Source organism: Canis aureus, chromosome 10 (genome assembly GCF_053574225.1).
Source record: "Canis aureus isolate CA01 chromosome 10, VMU_Caureus_v.1.0, whole genome shotgun sequence".
In the NCBI taxonomy this organism is placed as follows: domain Eukaryota; kingdom Metazoa; phylum Chordata; class Mammalia; order Carnivora; family Canidae; genus Canis; species Canis aureus.
The window spans coordinates 68916586-68935166 of NC_135620.1; the positions used below are offsets into that span (position 1 = coordinate 68916586).

At 37.1% G+C, this 18581-nt stretch overlaps 1 protein-coding gene across 4 annotated transcripts in view; it reads left to right on the forward strand.

Annotated features, from left to right (window-relative positions):
* KIAA1958 (KIAA1958 ortholog) overlaps window positions 1-18581 on the forward strand; it is a 164817-nt gene that overhangs the window by 63270 nt on the left and 82966 nt on the right. For all 4 annotated transcript variants that reach the window (XR_013388324.1, XM_077912927.1, XM_077912925.1 and 1 more), the window contains exon 2: window positions 13267-14461. Coding sequence is in view for 3 of the 4 variants with exons in the window: in XM_077912927.1 (XP_077769053.1) it covers window positions 13291-14461 (1171 nt within the window). In the remaining variant the exon portion in view is untranslated. The remainder of the gene's footprint in view (window positions 1-13266; window positions 14462-18581) is intronic.

The following is an 18581-nucleotide window of genomic DNA, read 5'->3' on the forward strand; positions in this document are numbered from 1 at the left end:
GGGAGAAGCAGGCTCCCTGTGGGGAGCCTGATGCAGCACTGGATCCCAGGATCCCGGGATCACGCTCTGAGCCAAGGGCAGATGCTCAACCGCTGAGCCACCCAGGCATCCCTGCCCTTTCCCCTCTTCATGTGAATTCCTGCTAATCCTTCAGCTTTTAGTTTAAATACTACTTTCTCAGAGGAGCTTTCTCTAATCCCCCAGAACAGAATAAGTTTCTCTAGTTTTATGCTCTCTTAGCATAAACTAGATAAAGTAGGTTGTCTTTGCAGAGTTTTTGTCAAAATTGCAACAGAATTATTTCTTGTATAATTAGTCATCCCATCCTGCCCTGCATCCTTGAGTTTTCCATATAGGCACAGATCATGACTGTCTTGTTCATGACAGTATTCTAGTGCTTGTAGCCTAATGTCATTCAATATTTGTTGAATGAAAGGATGCCACTGAAAAGTCCATGTGATTTCTGTTAAAAGAAACTCTGGGACCAAAATTTTAAGGTGTCTGCGGAATAACAGATCCTATAGCTGGTCTAAGGCCCATTGGCAGGATTCCTGGGGATATCTGGGTAGCTAGGTCTTGTTCTGTAATGCTGCTCTAAATTTAGTGTATACTTTGATGAATCTGTATTAGTCTAAGGCATCTGAGAAAGTTAAATGAGGGCCTTATTCTTGACTGAGTATACCATAGTGTATTGTGTGTTCTGTGGGTCTCACTCTTCCACAAGTGTACCGTGCCAAATTGTATGCTCTCTATAGTTATATTATAGACCATCAAAATGGGGAAAACCTTCTAATTTCAGGTGAAAAATTATTGAGTGATTGTTCTAAGCATTTTATAGTATGAATTAATTTAATCCTTATAATGTAGATTAGGGTTGGGGTTATTCTTCTCAAACAGATTAGGAAAATTAGATGGAGACAGGTAAAGTAACTTGCCCAACGTCACACTGCATAAGTAGAGTTAGGATTTAAATTCTGAATTCTGGCAGTGGAGTCTATGATCTTAACCTCTGCACTGTCCTATCTTGGGACAGTGGAAGTGGTCTTTCATCCAGAATAGTCTGTGTGCAGAATTTCTTCAGTTTTATGCATATTAAGATTGGGCTTGGAGGAAAGCAGTTGAGGCTCTTCTGGGAGACTCAGAAGCTGTATCAGTCAGTGGAGAATTTGCCGATACTCACCTTTCTAACTGAGTGACCTGATTTTCTTCTGTAGCCATCCTCTTACAAATCTTGTTTTGATTTACCAAGTCTCATCTCTCAGGTAACCTGAACATTGACACTTGCCAAATGGTGTCTTTAAGTTTATACATTTAATTTCCCTTAACACTGTAAGTTCATACATTTAATTCCCTTTCATCTTAATTATATAGATGATCAAAGAAATAGAAACATAGGGAAAAAGTTGTCACTGCTGAGATACAGGAAGGTTAGCCATGAACTGTGAAGGTAAGACACCCTTTCATCCCCTCAGGAACCCCCTACCAGGTTTGGGTAAATCCCTAAATGAACTCGAACTCCTGGAGCTCAGAGTTCACAGGGCTATTGTAAGTGTTGTTTTGTATATTCAGTTTTTATTTTCTGTGTTATGATTGTACAGAAGTGTTCGTAGCTGTTTCGTGTTCATAGTGCATCATTCCTTTTCTCAATCCCTTTATACTGATCTATATATCCAGCTGTCTATTTGATACTTCCTTTAGTGTGTCTTAAAAACACCTCAAAGTAACATGACAAAAATCAAACCGTTTCTCAGTGGTCAAGTCAGAATCTAGAACTTCTTTCTTCCTCCCACCTCCTTTATCCAATCTTTTTGTCTTCTACCTCTTACTTGATTTTGAAATCTGTTCTCTTCTTTCCATCCCTCTGCCACTATCCAAGGTAGGTTACCATTATATCTTACCTGAATTGCTGCATTATTTCTCCTAACTGGATTCCTGCCTCTAGTCTTGGTCTCTTCAAGTATAATCAGAATAATGATTCTAAAGTCACCTTCTTGCTTACAACCATGTAATACTTTTAGATTATCTCTACAATAAAGTCAGGGGTGTCTGGGTATGTCAGTTGGTTAAGCATCTGCCCTCAGCTCAGGTCGTGATCCCAGGGTCCAGGGATCAAGCCCCACATTGGACTCCCTGTTCAGTGGGGAGTCTACTTCTCCCTCTGCCCCTCCCCCTGCTCATGTTCTCTTTCTCTCTCTCAAATAAATAAAGTCTTAAAAATATTATCTCTGTAATAAAGCCATAAGTCTTTTACATAATCTATAAGACCATCATAATTGAGCCCTTGACTACTTTTTCAGACATACTCTTATACCATTTTCACCTTATGTTCTTCCATTCACCCATACTGAACAACTTCCATTAACTCTGTGTCTTCTGGGCCTTCACACAGGTCTACTTTTCACCTCTCACCTGACTTTTTGTTTTGTTTTGTTTTTTGTTTTTTGTTTTTTTAATTTATTTTTTATTGGTGTTCAATTTACCAACATACAGAATGACCCCCAGTGCTGACTTTTTTTTTTTAACACATTTTATTTATTTATTTGTCAGAGAGTGAGAGAACACGAAAGCAGAAGGAGCAGCAGGCAGAGGGAGAAGCAGGCCCCCTGCTGAGCAAGGAGCCCCATGTGGGACTCGATTCCAGGACCTTGGTATTATGACCTGGGCTGAAAGCATATACTTCACTGACTGAGCCACGCAGGTGTCCTTCACCTGACTAACTTTCATGCATCCTTTGATTCTCAGCTTGCACATCATTAGGTTATTTAGGTAACCTTCCCTGACTCCTCCTGGTCTAGGTTAGATGCCCCCCGCCTTATGTTCCTGTAACACCATATTCTGTCTCTGTTGTAGCACTTATTACGCTTTATTGAAATTATTTATTTTATTGTTTCTCTTTTTTCTTAGACTATAAGCCCTGTGATGATAGAGAATTAGAATGTCTGTCTTTATCACCCTTCTCTTTCTAGGGGTCAGGCCTGTGCTTCACAATGCCTAATACATATTTATTGATAGAATGGATGACAGGTGACATTTTATGTTTGACTCAAGGAAGTAAGTTAGATGAACCAGTGAAAAATCTCTGAAGTCATGTATTTCATACTCTCATTCAGGAAGCTTGACTAGAATAACTTTGAAAGTCAATTGAAATAGTTTCCACTGGGCAGAGTAAAAAAAAAAAAAAATTCTTTCCTTTTTTCCTCCCCCCCTTTAGTAGACTCCATGCCCAGCATGGAGCCCAATGCAGGGCTTGAAATCATGACCCTGAGATCAAGACCTGAGCTGAAATGAAGAGTCAGACACAACTGACTGAGCCACCCAGGTGCCCCTAAAAAAATTCTTTTAAAATTATCTTAAATGATTCTCCAAGGTCAGATAGGATGTACTTTTCATAGAAAGGTATGCTCATGCTTGTCTATAGGTTGGGAGGTTTTATGTGTAAGTTAGACTATTGATGTTATGCCCTCAAAATCAAGGATTCCTGAGTTCACTGCCTTTTTAAAGAAAATTGGATAAATCATCACTCCTAACCTATACATTGGCTCTTCTCTTACAATATTTATGTTGATTAAGAACAAACCTATCCTGGCTCTCGAGATAGAAACCTGGGAATTGACTTAGCCTCTCTTTGCCCTTATCCCTCAAAAGTGATTCACACCAATTGCTGCCTATTATCTTCTAACAAATCTGCCATCTTCCTTTTCTTAGGCCTCCAGTGTAGACTCCTGAAATAGCTAGCCCCTTTTGCCCTTTGCCACCTTATAATCTATCTCAAAAATGATCTTTCTAAAGTACAAGTTTGGCTTCTGTTTTTTTTTTTTTCTGATTAAGGCCCCTCATAACATAAACTCCAAGCTCTTTGTATGGTATACAAAGACCATCATACTTTTGCCCTTGCATTATTCTTCCAATTTAATCTTTTCCCATAGTTCCCTTCCTATACATCACAATCACGTAATAACTGATTTCCTTATAGTTGGCTGAAATCATACTGTTTCACATCATTGTGCATTTATCTAGAATGCTTTCACCTCTTTCAGGAAGTAGATCCTGATTTGGTATTCCCCACCCCAAAAGTAGAATTAGCTATTATCCCCATATCTGGAACATATGTTATACCACACTCTTAATTATTTGACTAGTGAACTGTAAGTTCTTGAAGTCAAGAACTCTGGTCTTATTTCTCTGCATTTGTAGAAAACCTAACAGTGTGTGTTAGGTTTTCTAGGGCTGCCCAACAAGTACCACAATCTGAGTGGCTTAAAACGATAAAAATGTATTGCCTCACAGTTCTGCAGTCTAGAAGTCCTAAGTCAAGGTGTTGACAAGATCATGCTCCTTTTGAAACCTCTAGGGAATCTTTCCTTCCTCTTCCTACATTCTAGTGGTTTGCTGTCAATCTTTGGTGGTGTTCCTTGGCTTGCAGCTGCATAACTCCAGTCTCTATCTTTGCTGTCACATGGTTTTCTCCCTGTGTCTGTCTTCACGTGGCTGTCTCCTTATAATGACACCAGTCATATGAATTAGGGGCCCATTCTACCTCTGTATGACTTCATGGAAACTAATTACATCTGCAATTATAGGTTACCTTATAGGTAACATTCTGAGGTATAGGGATTTAGGACTTACAAAACATATCTTTTGTTGGGAAGAGAGAACAATTCAGACTGTAACAAGTATTTAGCACATAACAGATATTTAATAGATAATTTACTGAATTGAAATATAAATGAAATACATGTAATGTATTCATGGCATAAAATTAAAAGCTTTTTTATTATGATTTTTTAATTTGCTAGGTACGAAGTATCTTTCAGATTTATCTGTTTCTGAGCACCCCAGGGTGGCTCAGGGGTTTAGCGCCGCCTTCAGCCCAGGGCCTGATCCTGGGGACTCAATCCCAGGTCTCCAGGATCACACCCTGGGCCGAAGGCGGCGCTAAACCCCTGAGGCCCCCCGGGCTGCCCTGAAACACTTTTTAGATTCTAAGAGTTGTAGTTAATAGAAAAATAAAATAGGAAGTGTATGTCATTCTCAGTAAATAAGAAAAACACAGTAACCTTATTTCTAGTTTTGTAAAGGAGCCGTATTTCCCACGGTTTGTTTTATTTTCTTTTGTTTCTGGCTTTGTCAGTCACTGGTCTGTTAGTTGAGACATCACTGCTTTTTAGGTCATATCCGAGTTTCCGTAGATAGCACTGAAGGTTATATAGGGGATCTCCTAAAAGCAGGTAGCAGTGTTGAGTGTGTTTACCTTTGGTGGATACCTTCACCATCTCTGGATTATTTATATTCCATTAGCTATTGATGTAGTCTGGTTTATCTGATTTTTTATGGCTTGTGATTTTTGCATCCTAAGAAACTTTTGCCTACCCCAAGGTGACAAAAATATAATATCCTATGATTTCTTCCAGAATTTTTCTAGTTTTAGGCTTTAGATTTATTTTATTTTATTTATTGTTATTATATTTTAAGTAGGCTTCACGCCTAGTGTGGAGCCCAATTTGGGGCTCGAACTCACAACCCTGAGATCAAGACCTGAGCTGAGATGAAGAGTTGGACACAACTGACTGAGCCACCCAGGCACTCCCTATGTTTTAGATTTAGGTCTATGATCCATTTGAATTAATTTTTATGTATAGTTTAACTGAAGGGTGTTTGTTTTTTTTTTTAATGGCTGTCCAATTGATTTAGCATTATTTAAAGATTAAAAGATTTTCCTTTACTATTGAATTTCTTTGCCTTTTGAAGAAAATCAATTGACCAGATATGTGTGGGTCTGTTTCTGGACACTCGTTCTGTTCTAGTGGGTATTTCTATTCTTTTGTCAGTACCCCATGATCTTGATTACTATAGCTTGAAATTATTCTAAGCCTTAAAATCGGGTGTAGTGAGTTCTCCAACTTTAAAGATATTTGTTTTGGTTAGTCTAGATCTTTTGCATTTCCATATAAATTTTAGAATCAATTTATCTATTTCTTTAAGCTTCTTTAAGCCAACTGAAATTTTGATTGGAATTGTGTTGAATATATAGATCAGTTGGGAATAATACCAACCTAACAATCTTAAATATAGTACTTATCTCTATTTATTGATGTCACATTTAATTTCTCTCAACAGTGTTTTGTAGTTTTAAGTATAGAAGTCTTAGATACGTTTTGTTAGATCTATTCCTAGGTGTTTAATACTTTTGGCACTACTATAAATAGAGTTTTTAAAATTTAATTTTCTACTGTTTTGTTGCTAAGTATATAGAAATTAATAGATTTTTAAAAAATATTAATTATGTACTTGACTACTTTGCTAATAAATTCATTTATGAGTTCTAGCAGTTTCATGAATTTTTTGGAATTTTCAACATAAACAGCAATATCATCTACCTGTAAAAATAGTTTACTTCTTCTAATTTTTCTGTTTTATTTCTTTTGACTGCATTATTTCAGTGTTACAGTGTTGAATAAAAGTGATGCAAGTGAGCATTCCTGTCTTACTCTTGATCTTGGGAGAAAATAATTCAGTCTTTTAATATTAAGTTTAATATTAGCTGTAGAATTTTTATAGATATCCATTGTCAGCTTGAGGAAGTCCTACTATTATTAGCTTATTAAGAGTTTTTTTTTTAATTTTTTATTTATTTATGATAGTCACAGAGAGAGAGAGAGAGAGAGAGAGAGAGAGGCAGAGACACGGGCAGAGGGAGAAGCAGGCTCCATGCACCGGGAGCCCGATGTGGGATTCGATCCCGGGTCTCCAGGATCGCGCCCTGGGCCAAAGACAGGCGCTAAACCGCTGCGCCACCCAGGGATCCCTTATTAAGAGTTTTTAATTGTTCATGAACATTTAATTTTGCAAGTGCTTTGTCTGCATCTGTTGGGATGATGATGTCATGGTTTTTCTCCTGTGAAATGTTAATATGTTGAATTATATTGGTTGATTTTTAAATGGTCAGCCAACTTTCCATTCCTAGGATAAGTCATACTTGGTCATGATGTATTACCCATTGTATATATTGTTGGATTCATTTTGCTAATGTTTTGTAAAGGATTTTTGCATAAAATAAAGAATGTTGATCTGTAATTTTCTTTATTGTAAGATTTTTATCAGGTTTTGTAGTAGGGCTATGCTGGCCTCCTCAGACAAGTTGAGTAGTGCTCCCTTCTATTTTTGGAAAAGATTTGCATAATTTTGGTATTATTTCTTCTTTGTGTGTTAGAATTTACCAGTGAAATCTTTTTCTTTTTCTTTTTTTTAAAGATTTTATTTATTTATTGAGAGAGAGAGTGAGCATGAGCTGGGAGTGGGGAGCAGCAGAGTGAGAAGAAGAAGCAGACTCCCCACAGAGCAGGGAGCCCAAGGTGGGGCTTGATCCCAGGACCCCGAGATCATGACCTGAGCTGAAGGCAGACACCTAACTGAGCCATGGCTACATGGCTGATACATGGCTAGTAAGATTTTCTTTTTTTTTTTTTTTCTTGTGTCAATCTTTGTCATCCATCAGGAATTGAGATTTAGTAGTATTAAAACAACAGCTACACCAAATCCTTTGAAAGTTTCAGAAACTTATAAAGAGAGGGATTTTAAGGGCTGTGGGGCATATTGTTGTAACTGAAGTGAGGTGAAAGCCAACTAGACATTCATTGGTATTTGGCTGGTAACTCACTTTTGTCAGGTTTTGGAAAAGTGACTAATTTTTTCATAGCCTTTTTTTTCTAAAAAGTTTTTCTCAATCTTTTGAAAGGAAAGCATTTTCATGGACCTTCTTTACACCCAGTGCTGTGTTAAATCATTTTTTGCCATAATGTTATTTAAAATAGTATATATAAACATAAAATTTATGTTAATAAGACAGCTGTAAACCAAAATAGTTTCATAAATTCAAAGTTAAATGATAAAACCAACATAAACTCAATTAACATTAATGTGATAGGGAACCAGATTTGAGACAACATCTTTCTACCATTACATTTTCAGAAGAAATGTAGTGTGTTAAAAGCATAGGCTCTGAAATAAGACTGAAGTTCAGATTTTGACTCCACTCCTGCTTTATTCAAGTGACTTAGTTTACTCATTTATAAGATGAAGAAGAAAATAATTTATTTAACTTACTAGAATTACTGATATAATTAGGATTATTGGTATGTCAAGTCCCAGAATAGTATCTGATAATTAATAAATGTTCAATAAATATTAGCTGTAACAATAATTAGTTTTATGTTATTCTACTGAAACCTTAATGATCAGTTTTGAGTTTAATAGTAGAAAGCCTAGGGGCAACCTGGGTGGCTCAGTTGGTTAAGTATCTGCCTTTGGCTCAGGTCATGATCCCAGGGTCCTAGGAATGAGCCCTACATTGGGCTCCTTGCTCAGGGGAGAGCCTGCTTCTCCCCTCTTGCTCTGTCCTTACCCCCACTCATGTTCACTCTCTTTCTCAAATAAGTAAATAAAATCTTTAAAAAAATAGAGTGGAAAATCTGACTAAATTTAATGGCTTTCTGATTTTGACTTTAATAATATAAATACTAATATATAGAATGTCTGCTTGTCTAAGTTATCATACAGTGTGGTAATAATACATTTGTAGCTTTGTTTGCTAATTTAGGATAACTAAGTTTCATACTTAACTTAAACTCTGCTTGCTAGTCAGGGCTTTTTGAGTTTAGTTTTGTTTTTAAGATTTATTTATTTATTAGAGAGAGCAAGTGAGCAGGGGAGAGGGGCAGAGGGAGAGGAGGAGAGAGAATCCCAAGCAGACTCTCCCGCTAATGTGGGGCTTGATGCAGGGCTCAATCTCACGACCTGGAGATCATGACCTGAGCTGAAACCAAGAATCAGAGGCTTAACTGACTGAGCCACCCAGGTGCCCTTCTTTGAGTTTGTTTTTAGTCAAGTGTCACATGAAAACTCTAAAGCTAAGTGTCTAATCCAGTCTTTGCCCATATCATATATGGGAAAATACTATCTGAAGTTAATTTTAATTCTTGAAAATCTAGAAAAGGCATTTTTCAGCATAGAGCTTATCATCAGACTGTTGAAGCAAATTAGTAGGTTCTAGAACTGACTTCATTTTCAGCAGTTCGGAAGTATCTTAGTTGTCTTCTTCTTGATTCTATTTTTTTTTAAGAATTTATTTATTCATGAGAGACACAGAGAGAGAGAGAGAGAGAGAGAGAGAGAGAGAGGGAGAGGTGCAGAGACACAGGGAGAGGGAGAAGCAGGCTCCATGCAGGGAGCCCAACATGGGACTTGATCCCGGGACTCCAGCATCACGCTCTGGGCCAAAGGCAGGCACTAAACTGCTGAGCCACTCAGGGATCCCCTTCTTGATTCTATTTTCTATTAAATTTAGAATATAATGCAGTATATTGGTAGCTATTCCTTGTCAGCTTGGACTCAATCCATTTAATTACCCTAAATACCAACCAATTATGCTCTCACAACTACATTGGTTAACATTGGTTGCCTGGCTGAAATATATTAATAATGATACTGGAAAAATATTTTCATTTTATGATACTCAGGAAAAGTTTAAGAGCCTCTTCATGAGATTGCTAGTGAATTTCAGAATGTAATAAAAGTGACTTATGATTACTACGTATTGATTCTTAAAGGTTGGTGATCGTTTTAGAATTAAGTAGATAAGCTTTTAACAAAATTTAAAATTATATCTACTTTATTTTTTATTATAATTTTTTTTTCTGGCTTGTGGGACCTTCAGCGAAGGTACTAGTTTACTTACTACTGTATGTAGCTTTTGCCTGAACAGTAAGCTCTTTGGAGTTCTATGTGCGTATATAATTTTGTATTTTGATTCTGCCACATTTTTACATGTTTGAACTGTGAAAACATAGTCATCAAATATTGGGCCACAATATATATATTTTTTATATGAACAATATATTTATTTCAACTCCTTTTTATTTTCTCATTTATCCTGTGACACGTAAAAGTGTTATATTGCTTCAGTATTACATCTGCCATTTTCATGATGTCAAATCATGATGCCTTTCATTTGGTAATTATTAATGCAAAAGACAAGATTTGTATTTATATTCGCTAAGAATAAAACACAAACAGGTATCCCAACAAATTGAAAGTTGAGTCATGTCACTTAGGTGATTATGGATAATAATGTGAGTATAGATACAAAGGCAATATTTGGATGCAATGTGATTTTTTACATAAGTCATTATATGCTTATATTAATCATATTTTTATTAGAATCAAAATGAAAACAGTTACAAACATTTTGGCATAGAATTATAGACCTCGTAGTAATTTATTTGTGGAGTCCAATCTAAGAAACAATTGTACTTGGGGGATGATGCAGAGAAATTGAAGGATTTTGCTCTGAGGTTCCAAAAACCAGAGATGGATATTATTTTTTGTGTATCAGTTAGTAATTGAGTTCAACTTTATGTAATCAAATATGCCAACAACAGTGGCTTTAGCAAGATCAGGGCATTATCTTTCTTTATGTAACAAAGAATCCTAGTTAGTTCAGAGTTGATGCAGTGGTTCTATGATGTCAACAGGGACCCAAGACAGGACCTCTGGTTCTTCTCTTCTATCCTGAAGTTCTTATTTCATGTTCCTAACAAGGCCTCTAGAGCTCCAGCCATCATGTCCTTGTTCCAGGAAGAAAGAAAGGGAAGGACAAAGGCAAAAATTCAACAAGTCTGTGTTTTTGAGGGCTTTCACAACCCCCACTCAGTGACTTTTATTTATATACTGTTGGCCAGAACTGTGTCATGTGACGATTCCTATTTCAAGGGAAGTTAGGAAATGTGTTTTAGGTAAGCATATTGCTGCCTCAAATTGGGACGCTCTGTAAGGAAAAAGAGAGAATAGATACTAGGTAGGCAAATAGTCTCTGCCATACAAATTAAGTAGATATATTAAGAAAGCTTAAAAAATAAACATTAGAAACCTCCCCTCTTTTTTTTAACTAAGTTTTTTATTTTAATTCCAGTATGCTTGAAACTAATACAGTATTGTATTAGTTTAATACACAAGTGTACAATATAGTGATTCACCAATTCTATACATTACTCAGTGCTCATTGTCCTAATTGTACCAGCCTTTCTCTTTTACCTGCATTTTTACTTTAAAGTTATATGCAAGGCATATAAACGTCCCTAAATTCCTAAAGTATAAAGGGAACATGAAGATCATATAGACCTGATATATTAGCTTAGAGGTAATTAATTAGACTTGTCTTAGGCCATAGACATCAGTTCCAGGACTAGAATTGAAATTCCCAACTTCTACACCAGTTACTGTTCTTTCCTTTTACTGTGCTGCTTCATAAAATGTGGTAGCTCGTATATTACTGTCCTAGGCACAAGACAGCTGTGGTTTGGTTATACCACTGGGGAGAAAATCCTCTGTTCCCTTCAATGATTATAGTAAAAGTGATAGGGAAATGTCATGTTTCTTACTTGAGGGTCTTAAATGTTTATTTGATTAGTGTTGATGGCACTGCCAGTATTTATATATTTATTCATTCATCATTTATTTATCATCATCAGTAGATTATAAGGTCTCAGGAACAGATCATATCATATTAATATCTCTATCCCCAACTAGATCCTCATCGATGAATGAAAAATTATAGCCCTTTATACTAAAATTTTTTAAATAAAAAAATTAAAAATTATGGTTTCTGTCCTCAGGGAATTCTCAGGCAAGTTTGGGAGACAAAGATGTCAATGATAACAGAAACGGAGATCTCTTGAGATGATAGAAGTGCAAGTGAAGAGAATCTAAATAAGTATCTGAGGTTGAAAGGAGGTCTAGAAAGAACAGGAGGCAGTCCCAAGTCCAGTTTTGAAAGGGTTTTCCAAATGAAAAAAGAAGAGGGCTGCATATCAAGCCAAAGAACAAATTTTTAGAGGCCCAGTAAGCATGAGAAACTGTTTAGAGGAGACCATTAGAAATGTGGGAAAAGCCCATAGTAGTAGGAAATGAGGCTTGAGGAGTTGATGGCGGCCATGACACATCATAGACACCTCATAACATGTGAAAGGATTTGAGTTTACCTAACTGCTGATGGGGTGCCATGGAAGTTCAGATGTGCCCTTGTGTACGGCCACCTGACATGTTAGATCTTGACACCTTAATGCAGAGCCCACCCACATTGAGGCACCACTTGTCACTCACAGCTACAGATGAACAGGACAGACTAAAAAATACATCAAGATCCTCGTTCCTCCCCCCACCCAATTCTCCCCAGGATCTCCCCTTTATCAGAAACTTCCTTGACCTTTCTAATCATATGCAGACTCTACATGTCCCATTTTACTTTTTTTGCCCATCATGTTGTCCTCAGTGTTACCCAGTCAAGGACACATAACAAGTGATTCTTTTTGAGCTCCACTCAATTACAAATGGTTTACTCCTATTTGGTAGCTGGTTATCCTTGAGTGCCCAGGAAGCTCAGAAGTGGAATAAACCAGACACATCTTTGACCTCCAGATTGTTAGATGAAAGGCACTATTTCAGGAATTTCAGACAGCACAGAGGCAGAATGCCTGCTCCTAACACTTGGTTAGAGTCCTGGCACCTGGCCCACTCACCCTTGCTTCTGGTCTGCAGACTGCTTGTGCCCCTGACCCCAGCAGGTACCCTGTAGTGGCTTTCCTCCTAGCCCATTCTCCCTTCCCTGCTAAAGACTTTTCTTCCCCACTACAGCATTTCATTCTCTCCTTGGACTCTCGGTTACATCATTTGTTTTCTGGTGCCCAGGAGAGGATTGACTTCCCTTCTGTGCCTCATCCTAGAATGGACCTAAGCCTTCATGCTTCTGCCTTTAGTAATGAAGTTTCTGATTGCAGAGGGTAAAGTTGGAAGTGTACTTCCTTGGTTAATATAGATAATGCACACAACATATTATTAAGGGGCTGACTTAGAGGCCCCTCTTTTGTGATTTTGGAAGTAAAATATATCATGAAAAAGCTCGCCTCTTTTTTAATGCTCGATAGTTTTTTATTTCTTTCCCACTTTTTTTCCTCATGCAGGTATTTTTTAGGCAAGTATTATTATAACAATAAAGAAAATTAACAAAAATCTTGTCTCACAGCCATAAGGCATCACTGCTTTTTACTTTTCCCTGTAAGTCTCTGTTCATGGGCAGTGACATCAACTAGATAACAGTTTTGAAGTATGTTTCTTTTTTATGCCACATGATCATAGTTCAAGGAAATTGAAGTAATGGAGGTTTGGGACTATCTTGGGTAATAATGGCTTCTTATTTTGATTATTTCCCTTTAGGAAAGACACTGCTGATCCTGTAACATGGAGGATTGCCTTCATACTTCATCTGAGAATCTGTCCAAATTGGTCAGCTGGGCCCACAGCCATGGGACCATTTGCAGCCTCATCCCAAACTTGAAACACTTGCTTTCGGAAGGTTCCCATGGGAACCTCACAGCAATGTGGGGCTGTAGTGCTGGCCATGCTTATCACTGGCCCCTGACAGCTACTTGCAGAGCTGGGTCCCAAGAGAGGGTCTGTTTCCAGGATAACAGAAGTTTTAACTCTGATAGTCCCAGTATAATTGGAGTACCATCAGAGACACAAACTAGCCCTGTTGAAAGGTACCCTGGGAGACCAGTGAAAGCGAAGCTAGACTGTAATCGGACCAGAGACTCTTGTGACTTCTCTTATTGCAGTGAGCCCTCTGAACTGGATGAAGCTGTTGAAGAATATGAAGATGAAAACACCTTGTTTGACATGGTTTGTGAGTCTTCTGTTACAGACGAGGATAGTGACTTTGAACCCCAAACCCAAAGGCCTCAAAGCATTGCTCGAAAAAGGCCTGGAATAGTCCCATCTTCTCTCCATTCCAGCTCCCAGGCTCAAATGGTTGATGAATGCAGCAATGATGTCATCATTAAGAAAATCAAACAAGAAATTCCCGAAGATTATTATATTGTGGCGAATGCAGAGCTGACTGGAGGGGTAGATGGACCAGCCCTGTCATTGACACAGATGGCAAAACCCAAGCCTCAGACTCATGCTGGTCCCTCTTGTATAGGGTCAGCCAAGCTGATTCCCCATGTAACATCTGCCGTTGGCACAGAGCTAGACCCACATGGTGTGTCTGCATCCCCCTCTGTCATGTCCAGACCAATCGTCCAGAAGACTGCCAGGGTATCTCTGGCTTCACCAAACAGAGGACCCCCTGGTGCCCATGGCACCAATCAGCAGGTGGCTATGCAGATGCCTGTGAGCACATCCCATCCTAACAAACAGATCAGCATCCCTTTGTCTGCCCTGCAGCTGCCTGGACAGGATGACCAAGTTGCTTCTGAAGAGTTCCTGCCCCATCTGCCCAGCCAGGTCTCTTCCTGTGAGGTAGCTCTTTCTCCCTCAGTTAACACAGAGCCAGAAGTGAGTTCCAGTCAGCAGCAGCCCCCAGTCGCTCCAACCATAACCACTGAGGCCACAGCACAGTGCATACCAGGTATGGCACGTGAGGTGACAGGGTCCCTCATCCATGTACATCAGAGAATTCTGCGCCGCCAGTACTTTTGAAACCATTGGCTTGCTTTGCTAGCTTTCCGGCCTTTATTACTCTCAGAAAGATAGAAATAATGAAATCTATTCCATCCAGGTGATACTCTGAAGGAAATTCATCGGAGTTGAGGCCATCCATCCAGTTAAGTGTACCCAGGGCTGAGAGGACAGCTGTAGGATTGTGTTGTTGCTATTGCATGGCTAGATTTAAGATCTGTATCTGATCTTAAGCTGAATAATTACCATTTTTTTGATGTTTTAAAGATTTTATTTATTTTAGAGAGGAAAAAGTGTGCAAGTGGGAGTAGGGGCAGAGAGAAAGAGAGAGAGAATCTCAAATAGACTCCGTGCTGAGTGCGGAGCCTGATGCAGGACTTGATTTCACAACCCTGAGATCATGACCTGAGCCAAAACCAAGAGTTGGACACGTAACTGACTGAGACACTAAGGTCCCCCAAGCTGAATAATTTTTGTATATTAATGTTCTCTTTGAAAAAAAAAGTTTATCCTCTCCTATCAGTATCAAAGCATTTGGTGGTTGTTTGAAGCCAAAATGATACGATGTTGGGTTAGGCATACAATGACGATAGAACTAGTGTTTCTCCATTATTATATATTTGTCTGAACGAACTTGGCCTTTCTATTTATTTTAGTGGGCGCAGCAGTTTAGAACAAGTGTTTTAAAAAGCAACAAATAATTCTAGAAATATTTTATCTTTTATTTCACAATTAAAAGAGTCCAATAACTTGCATTACTGGAATATATGGGCTTGACTGAAATGGATTGAGAGGAGAGGAAAATAATTGTATGAAGTCTCTACCTAATTTTGACATTCTAATGTTCTGTAATTCTAACATGCATTATTTATTTAATGTGGGCTATTACTATATAGAGAGGCTTCGATGTCATGCATTTGGGTTCATTATTCAAATCTAATAAGCCAGAAGTAGAAACATGGACAAGAATGAACAGACATACAGAACAGAATATATAGAAAGAAATTTGTGGCACATTTTGGTTTGTTTCATTTTAATCCCTCTCAAGGAAGTCATGTATTTTGGGAAAAGTTTCCTAGAAGCTGACAGTACCTGTGCCTTTATGCAATTTATGATTTTATTGATGCAGTCTTGGTATTATTAATAAAATATACAATGAAAATATTCGTATCCTGATTCAAAACTATGCTTTTCAGTTTATTCATTTTTCTTTCTTTTTAAAATAATGGCTTTACTGAGATATAATTCACATACCATAAAATATGCTCTTTTATAAAGTATACAACAGTTCAGTGGTTTTTAGTATATTTACAGAATTGTACAACCATCACCACTATCTAGTTCAAAACACTGTCATTACCCCAGAAAGAAACTCATACCCATTAGCCGTCCCTCTTTTTTCCTCCCAGCACATCAACCATTGACCTACTTTATGTCTCTATGGATTTACATATTCTGCACATTTCATAAAAATTGAATCACATGTGGCCTTTGGTGACTGCCTTCTTGCATTCAGCATACTTTTTTTAAAGGTTAATTTACATTGTAGTATGTATCAGAATTTCTTTTTATTGGCAAATAATATTTCATTATATGGATATACCGTAGTTTGTTTTTCCTTTGATCAGTTGATGGATATTGAGGGTTTTTTTCTGTTTTTTGGCTATCATGGGTAATGCTAATAACACTCGTATACGAGTTTTTGAGTGGATATATACTTTCATTTAACTTGGGCAACTACCTAGAAGTAGAATTGCTGAGTGTGTATGATAACTCTATGTTTACCTTTTTGAGGAGCTGCCAAACTGTTTTCCAAAGTAGCTCTACCATTTAAAAATCACCAGCAATGTAAGAAGTTTCCTGTTTCTTAACATACTGACCAATATTTGGTTATTTTCCATTAGAAAAATGGTATTTATCCTGTTTGGTACATGAAGTAGTATCTCATTGTGGTTTTGATTTCCATTACTTTAGTGACTAACGATGTTGAACTTTTTAACAGTATGGTCTTCGGCATAATTTAGACTTTTTTTTTTTTATTAGGCTGGTTAGTCTTTGTACGAGGTAGGAAATCTGACTCTTCATGCATATAGGATAGAAGTAGTACCTTTTCACTTAAAGTTTTATCTGGTTTATTTATTTGTGTGTCACTCCCCCCTCCTTTTTAAATAAAATAGGAGACAGCCTGACAGAGTTTTCTTTTTTTTCTTTTCTTTTTCTTTTTTTTAAAGATTTTATTTATTCATGAGACACACACACACAGATACAGAGAGAGAGAGAGAGGGAGAGAGAGAGAGAGAAGCAGAGACACAGGCAGAGGGAGAAGCAGGCTCCATGCAGGGAGCCTGATGTGGGACTCGATCCCGGGTCTCCAGGATCATGCCCTGGGCTGAAGGCAGGCGCTAAACCACTGAGCCACCCAGGGATCCCCCTGACAGAGTTTTCTATATTCTCACTTACTTTATATTTGAGGGTAGAATTCAGAATAATATTTTTTTGCAAAGTGGTCCAGGATACCAAAACAGGTTATAGTAAGACTGTTATATTACACATCCTTCCACGAACTTACCCCAGCACCCTTCTACTAACTTATTGCAGCTTAGTAATACTATTTATTACCCCGTCCACTAACTCACCCCAGATTTCATTGCATCTGCCTAGTGGGTAGTGAATGAAACATTGAGGCCCTTTACTAAACAAAACATGAATATCTTATTATGTAATTGTTTTGGGAAAGAAATTCAGCCTATTTGTAAAAGAAATATTTTAATGTATTTATTTTTGTATAGATTACATTCTCTTAGGTTTTTTCCTTCTCAATGAAGTTGCACTTTTTTTTTTTGAAATTGCAATTTTTTATAATAGCTATAAAAAGCAGGTATGGCCAAGTATAGCACATAATGAATATAATCATAAACTTTGATTTAGCTTTACTCTTGCAAAGAGAATTGGTTTGGCTTGGAGTTGAACCTTTAAGGGAAAACAGTATGAGTCACTGGTAATGGGAATTTCCTAAGGAATCATCCTGATGTTTTGATCCATTTTTCTTTGGAAGGTATTATATTGCTAAGATATTATTAGCTTTAAAGAAATACTATTTTTATTTCTTTATACAAATAGCTTACTAGAAATATCTCTATACTAGGGACATCATTGGAACAAAACTCTGACATTTTTCTTTTATGGGAGTTTTATAAAGTTAACTTATAATTTACCTGTTCTATAGAACCCAAGTTAGGGTCTGTCCTCTAACAGTTTTAATTGTTTGTTTTGAACATTTATTATAGTAGATAATCTTCATTCTAAACATAGACTTTTTTTAAATTTAGAATACAGCACATCCAAATGTATGTGAATGAATATGTACAGATGGACCTTACTCAATCTATAAAGTGTACTTGGATTAAGCAAAGAAGGAAGCTTTTGAAAGAACTAGCTGAAAGCAAAATCAGGTACTCTTGTTAAAACAGATGTTGTGTAAGCTGGAGTCTTTATCAAATTATTGTAGAAATACTGCCTGTCTTTGAATAACATTTTTAAAATAAATAATCTGACAAATGACGAGTCAACTAGAAACAAAGAGAAATTGTTTCATTTTGTTTAGTTTTCTATTGCCACTTAAATTCTGTTCTCCTAGTGGAAAGTCATCTTTATTTATGTTTAAAACAAAACTCACAAAGTGATAAAATGTTAATCAAGGTATGGATAAAATTACTAATTTTCATGTCAGCCCTGTTATACTGCTTAGCCCAAATCCTAGTAAGCAGTAATAAGTAAAGAGGACATATTATCAAAAGAATTATTGACTATCTCCCCAGTGGCTTAGATTCCATTAAATTTTGAGGTTTTTAAATGTAAATTTGGGACATTAGTCATAAATTTAAATCTCTCTTGCATTGTGAGTCAGGGTTTTTTGCTTGTATTTCTTATATATTTAAGAAATATACACATGACTTCCTTTATGATTTTGTGCAAGGATCCCTTTTATTATCAGCTTTTCCCCAGAAGTTTTATAGTAGCAAGCAATCAACTTTTGCTTATCAAGTTTTGTAATATATGTTTTTTCTTCT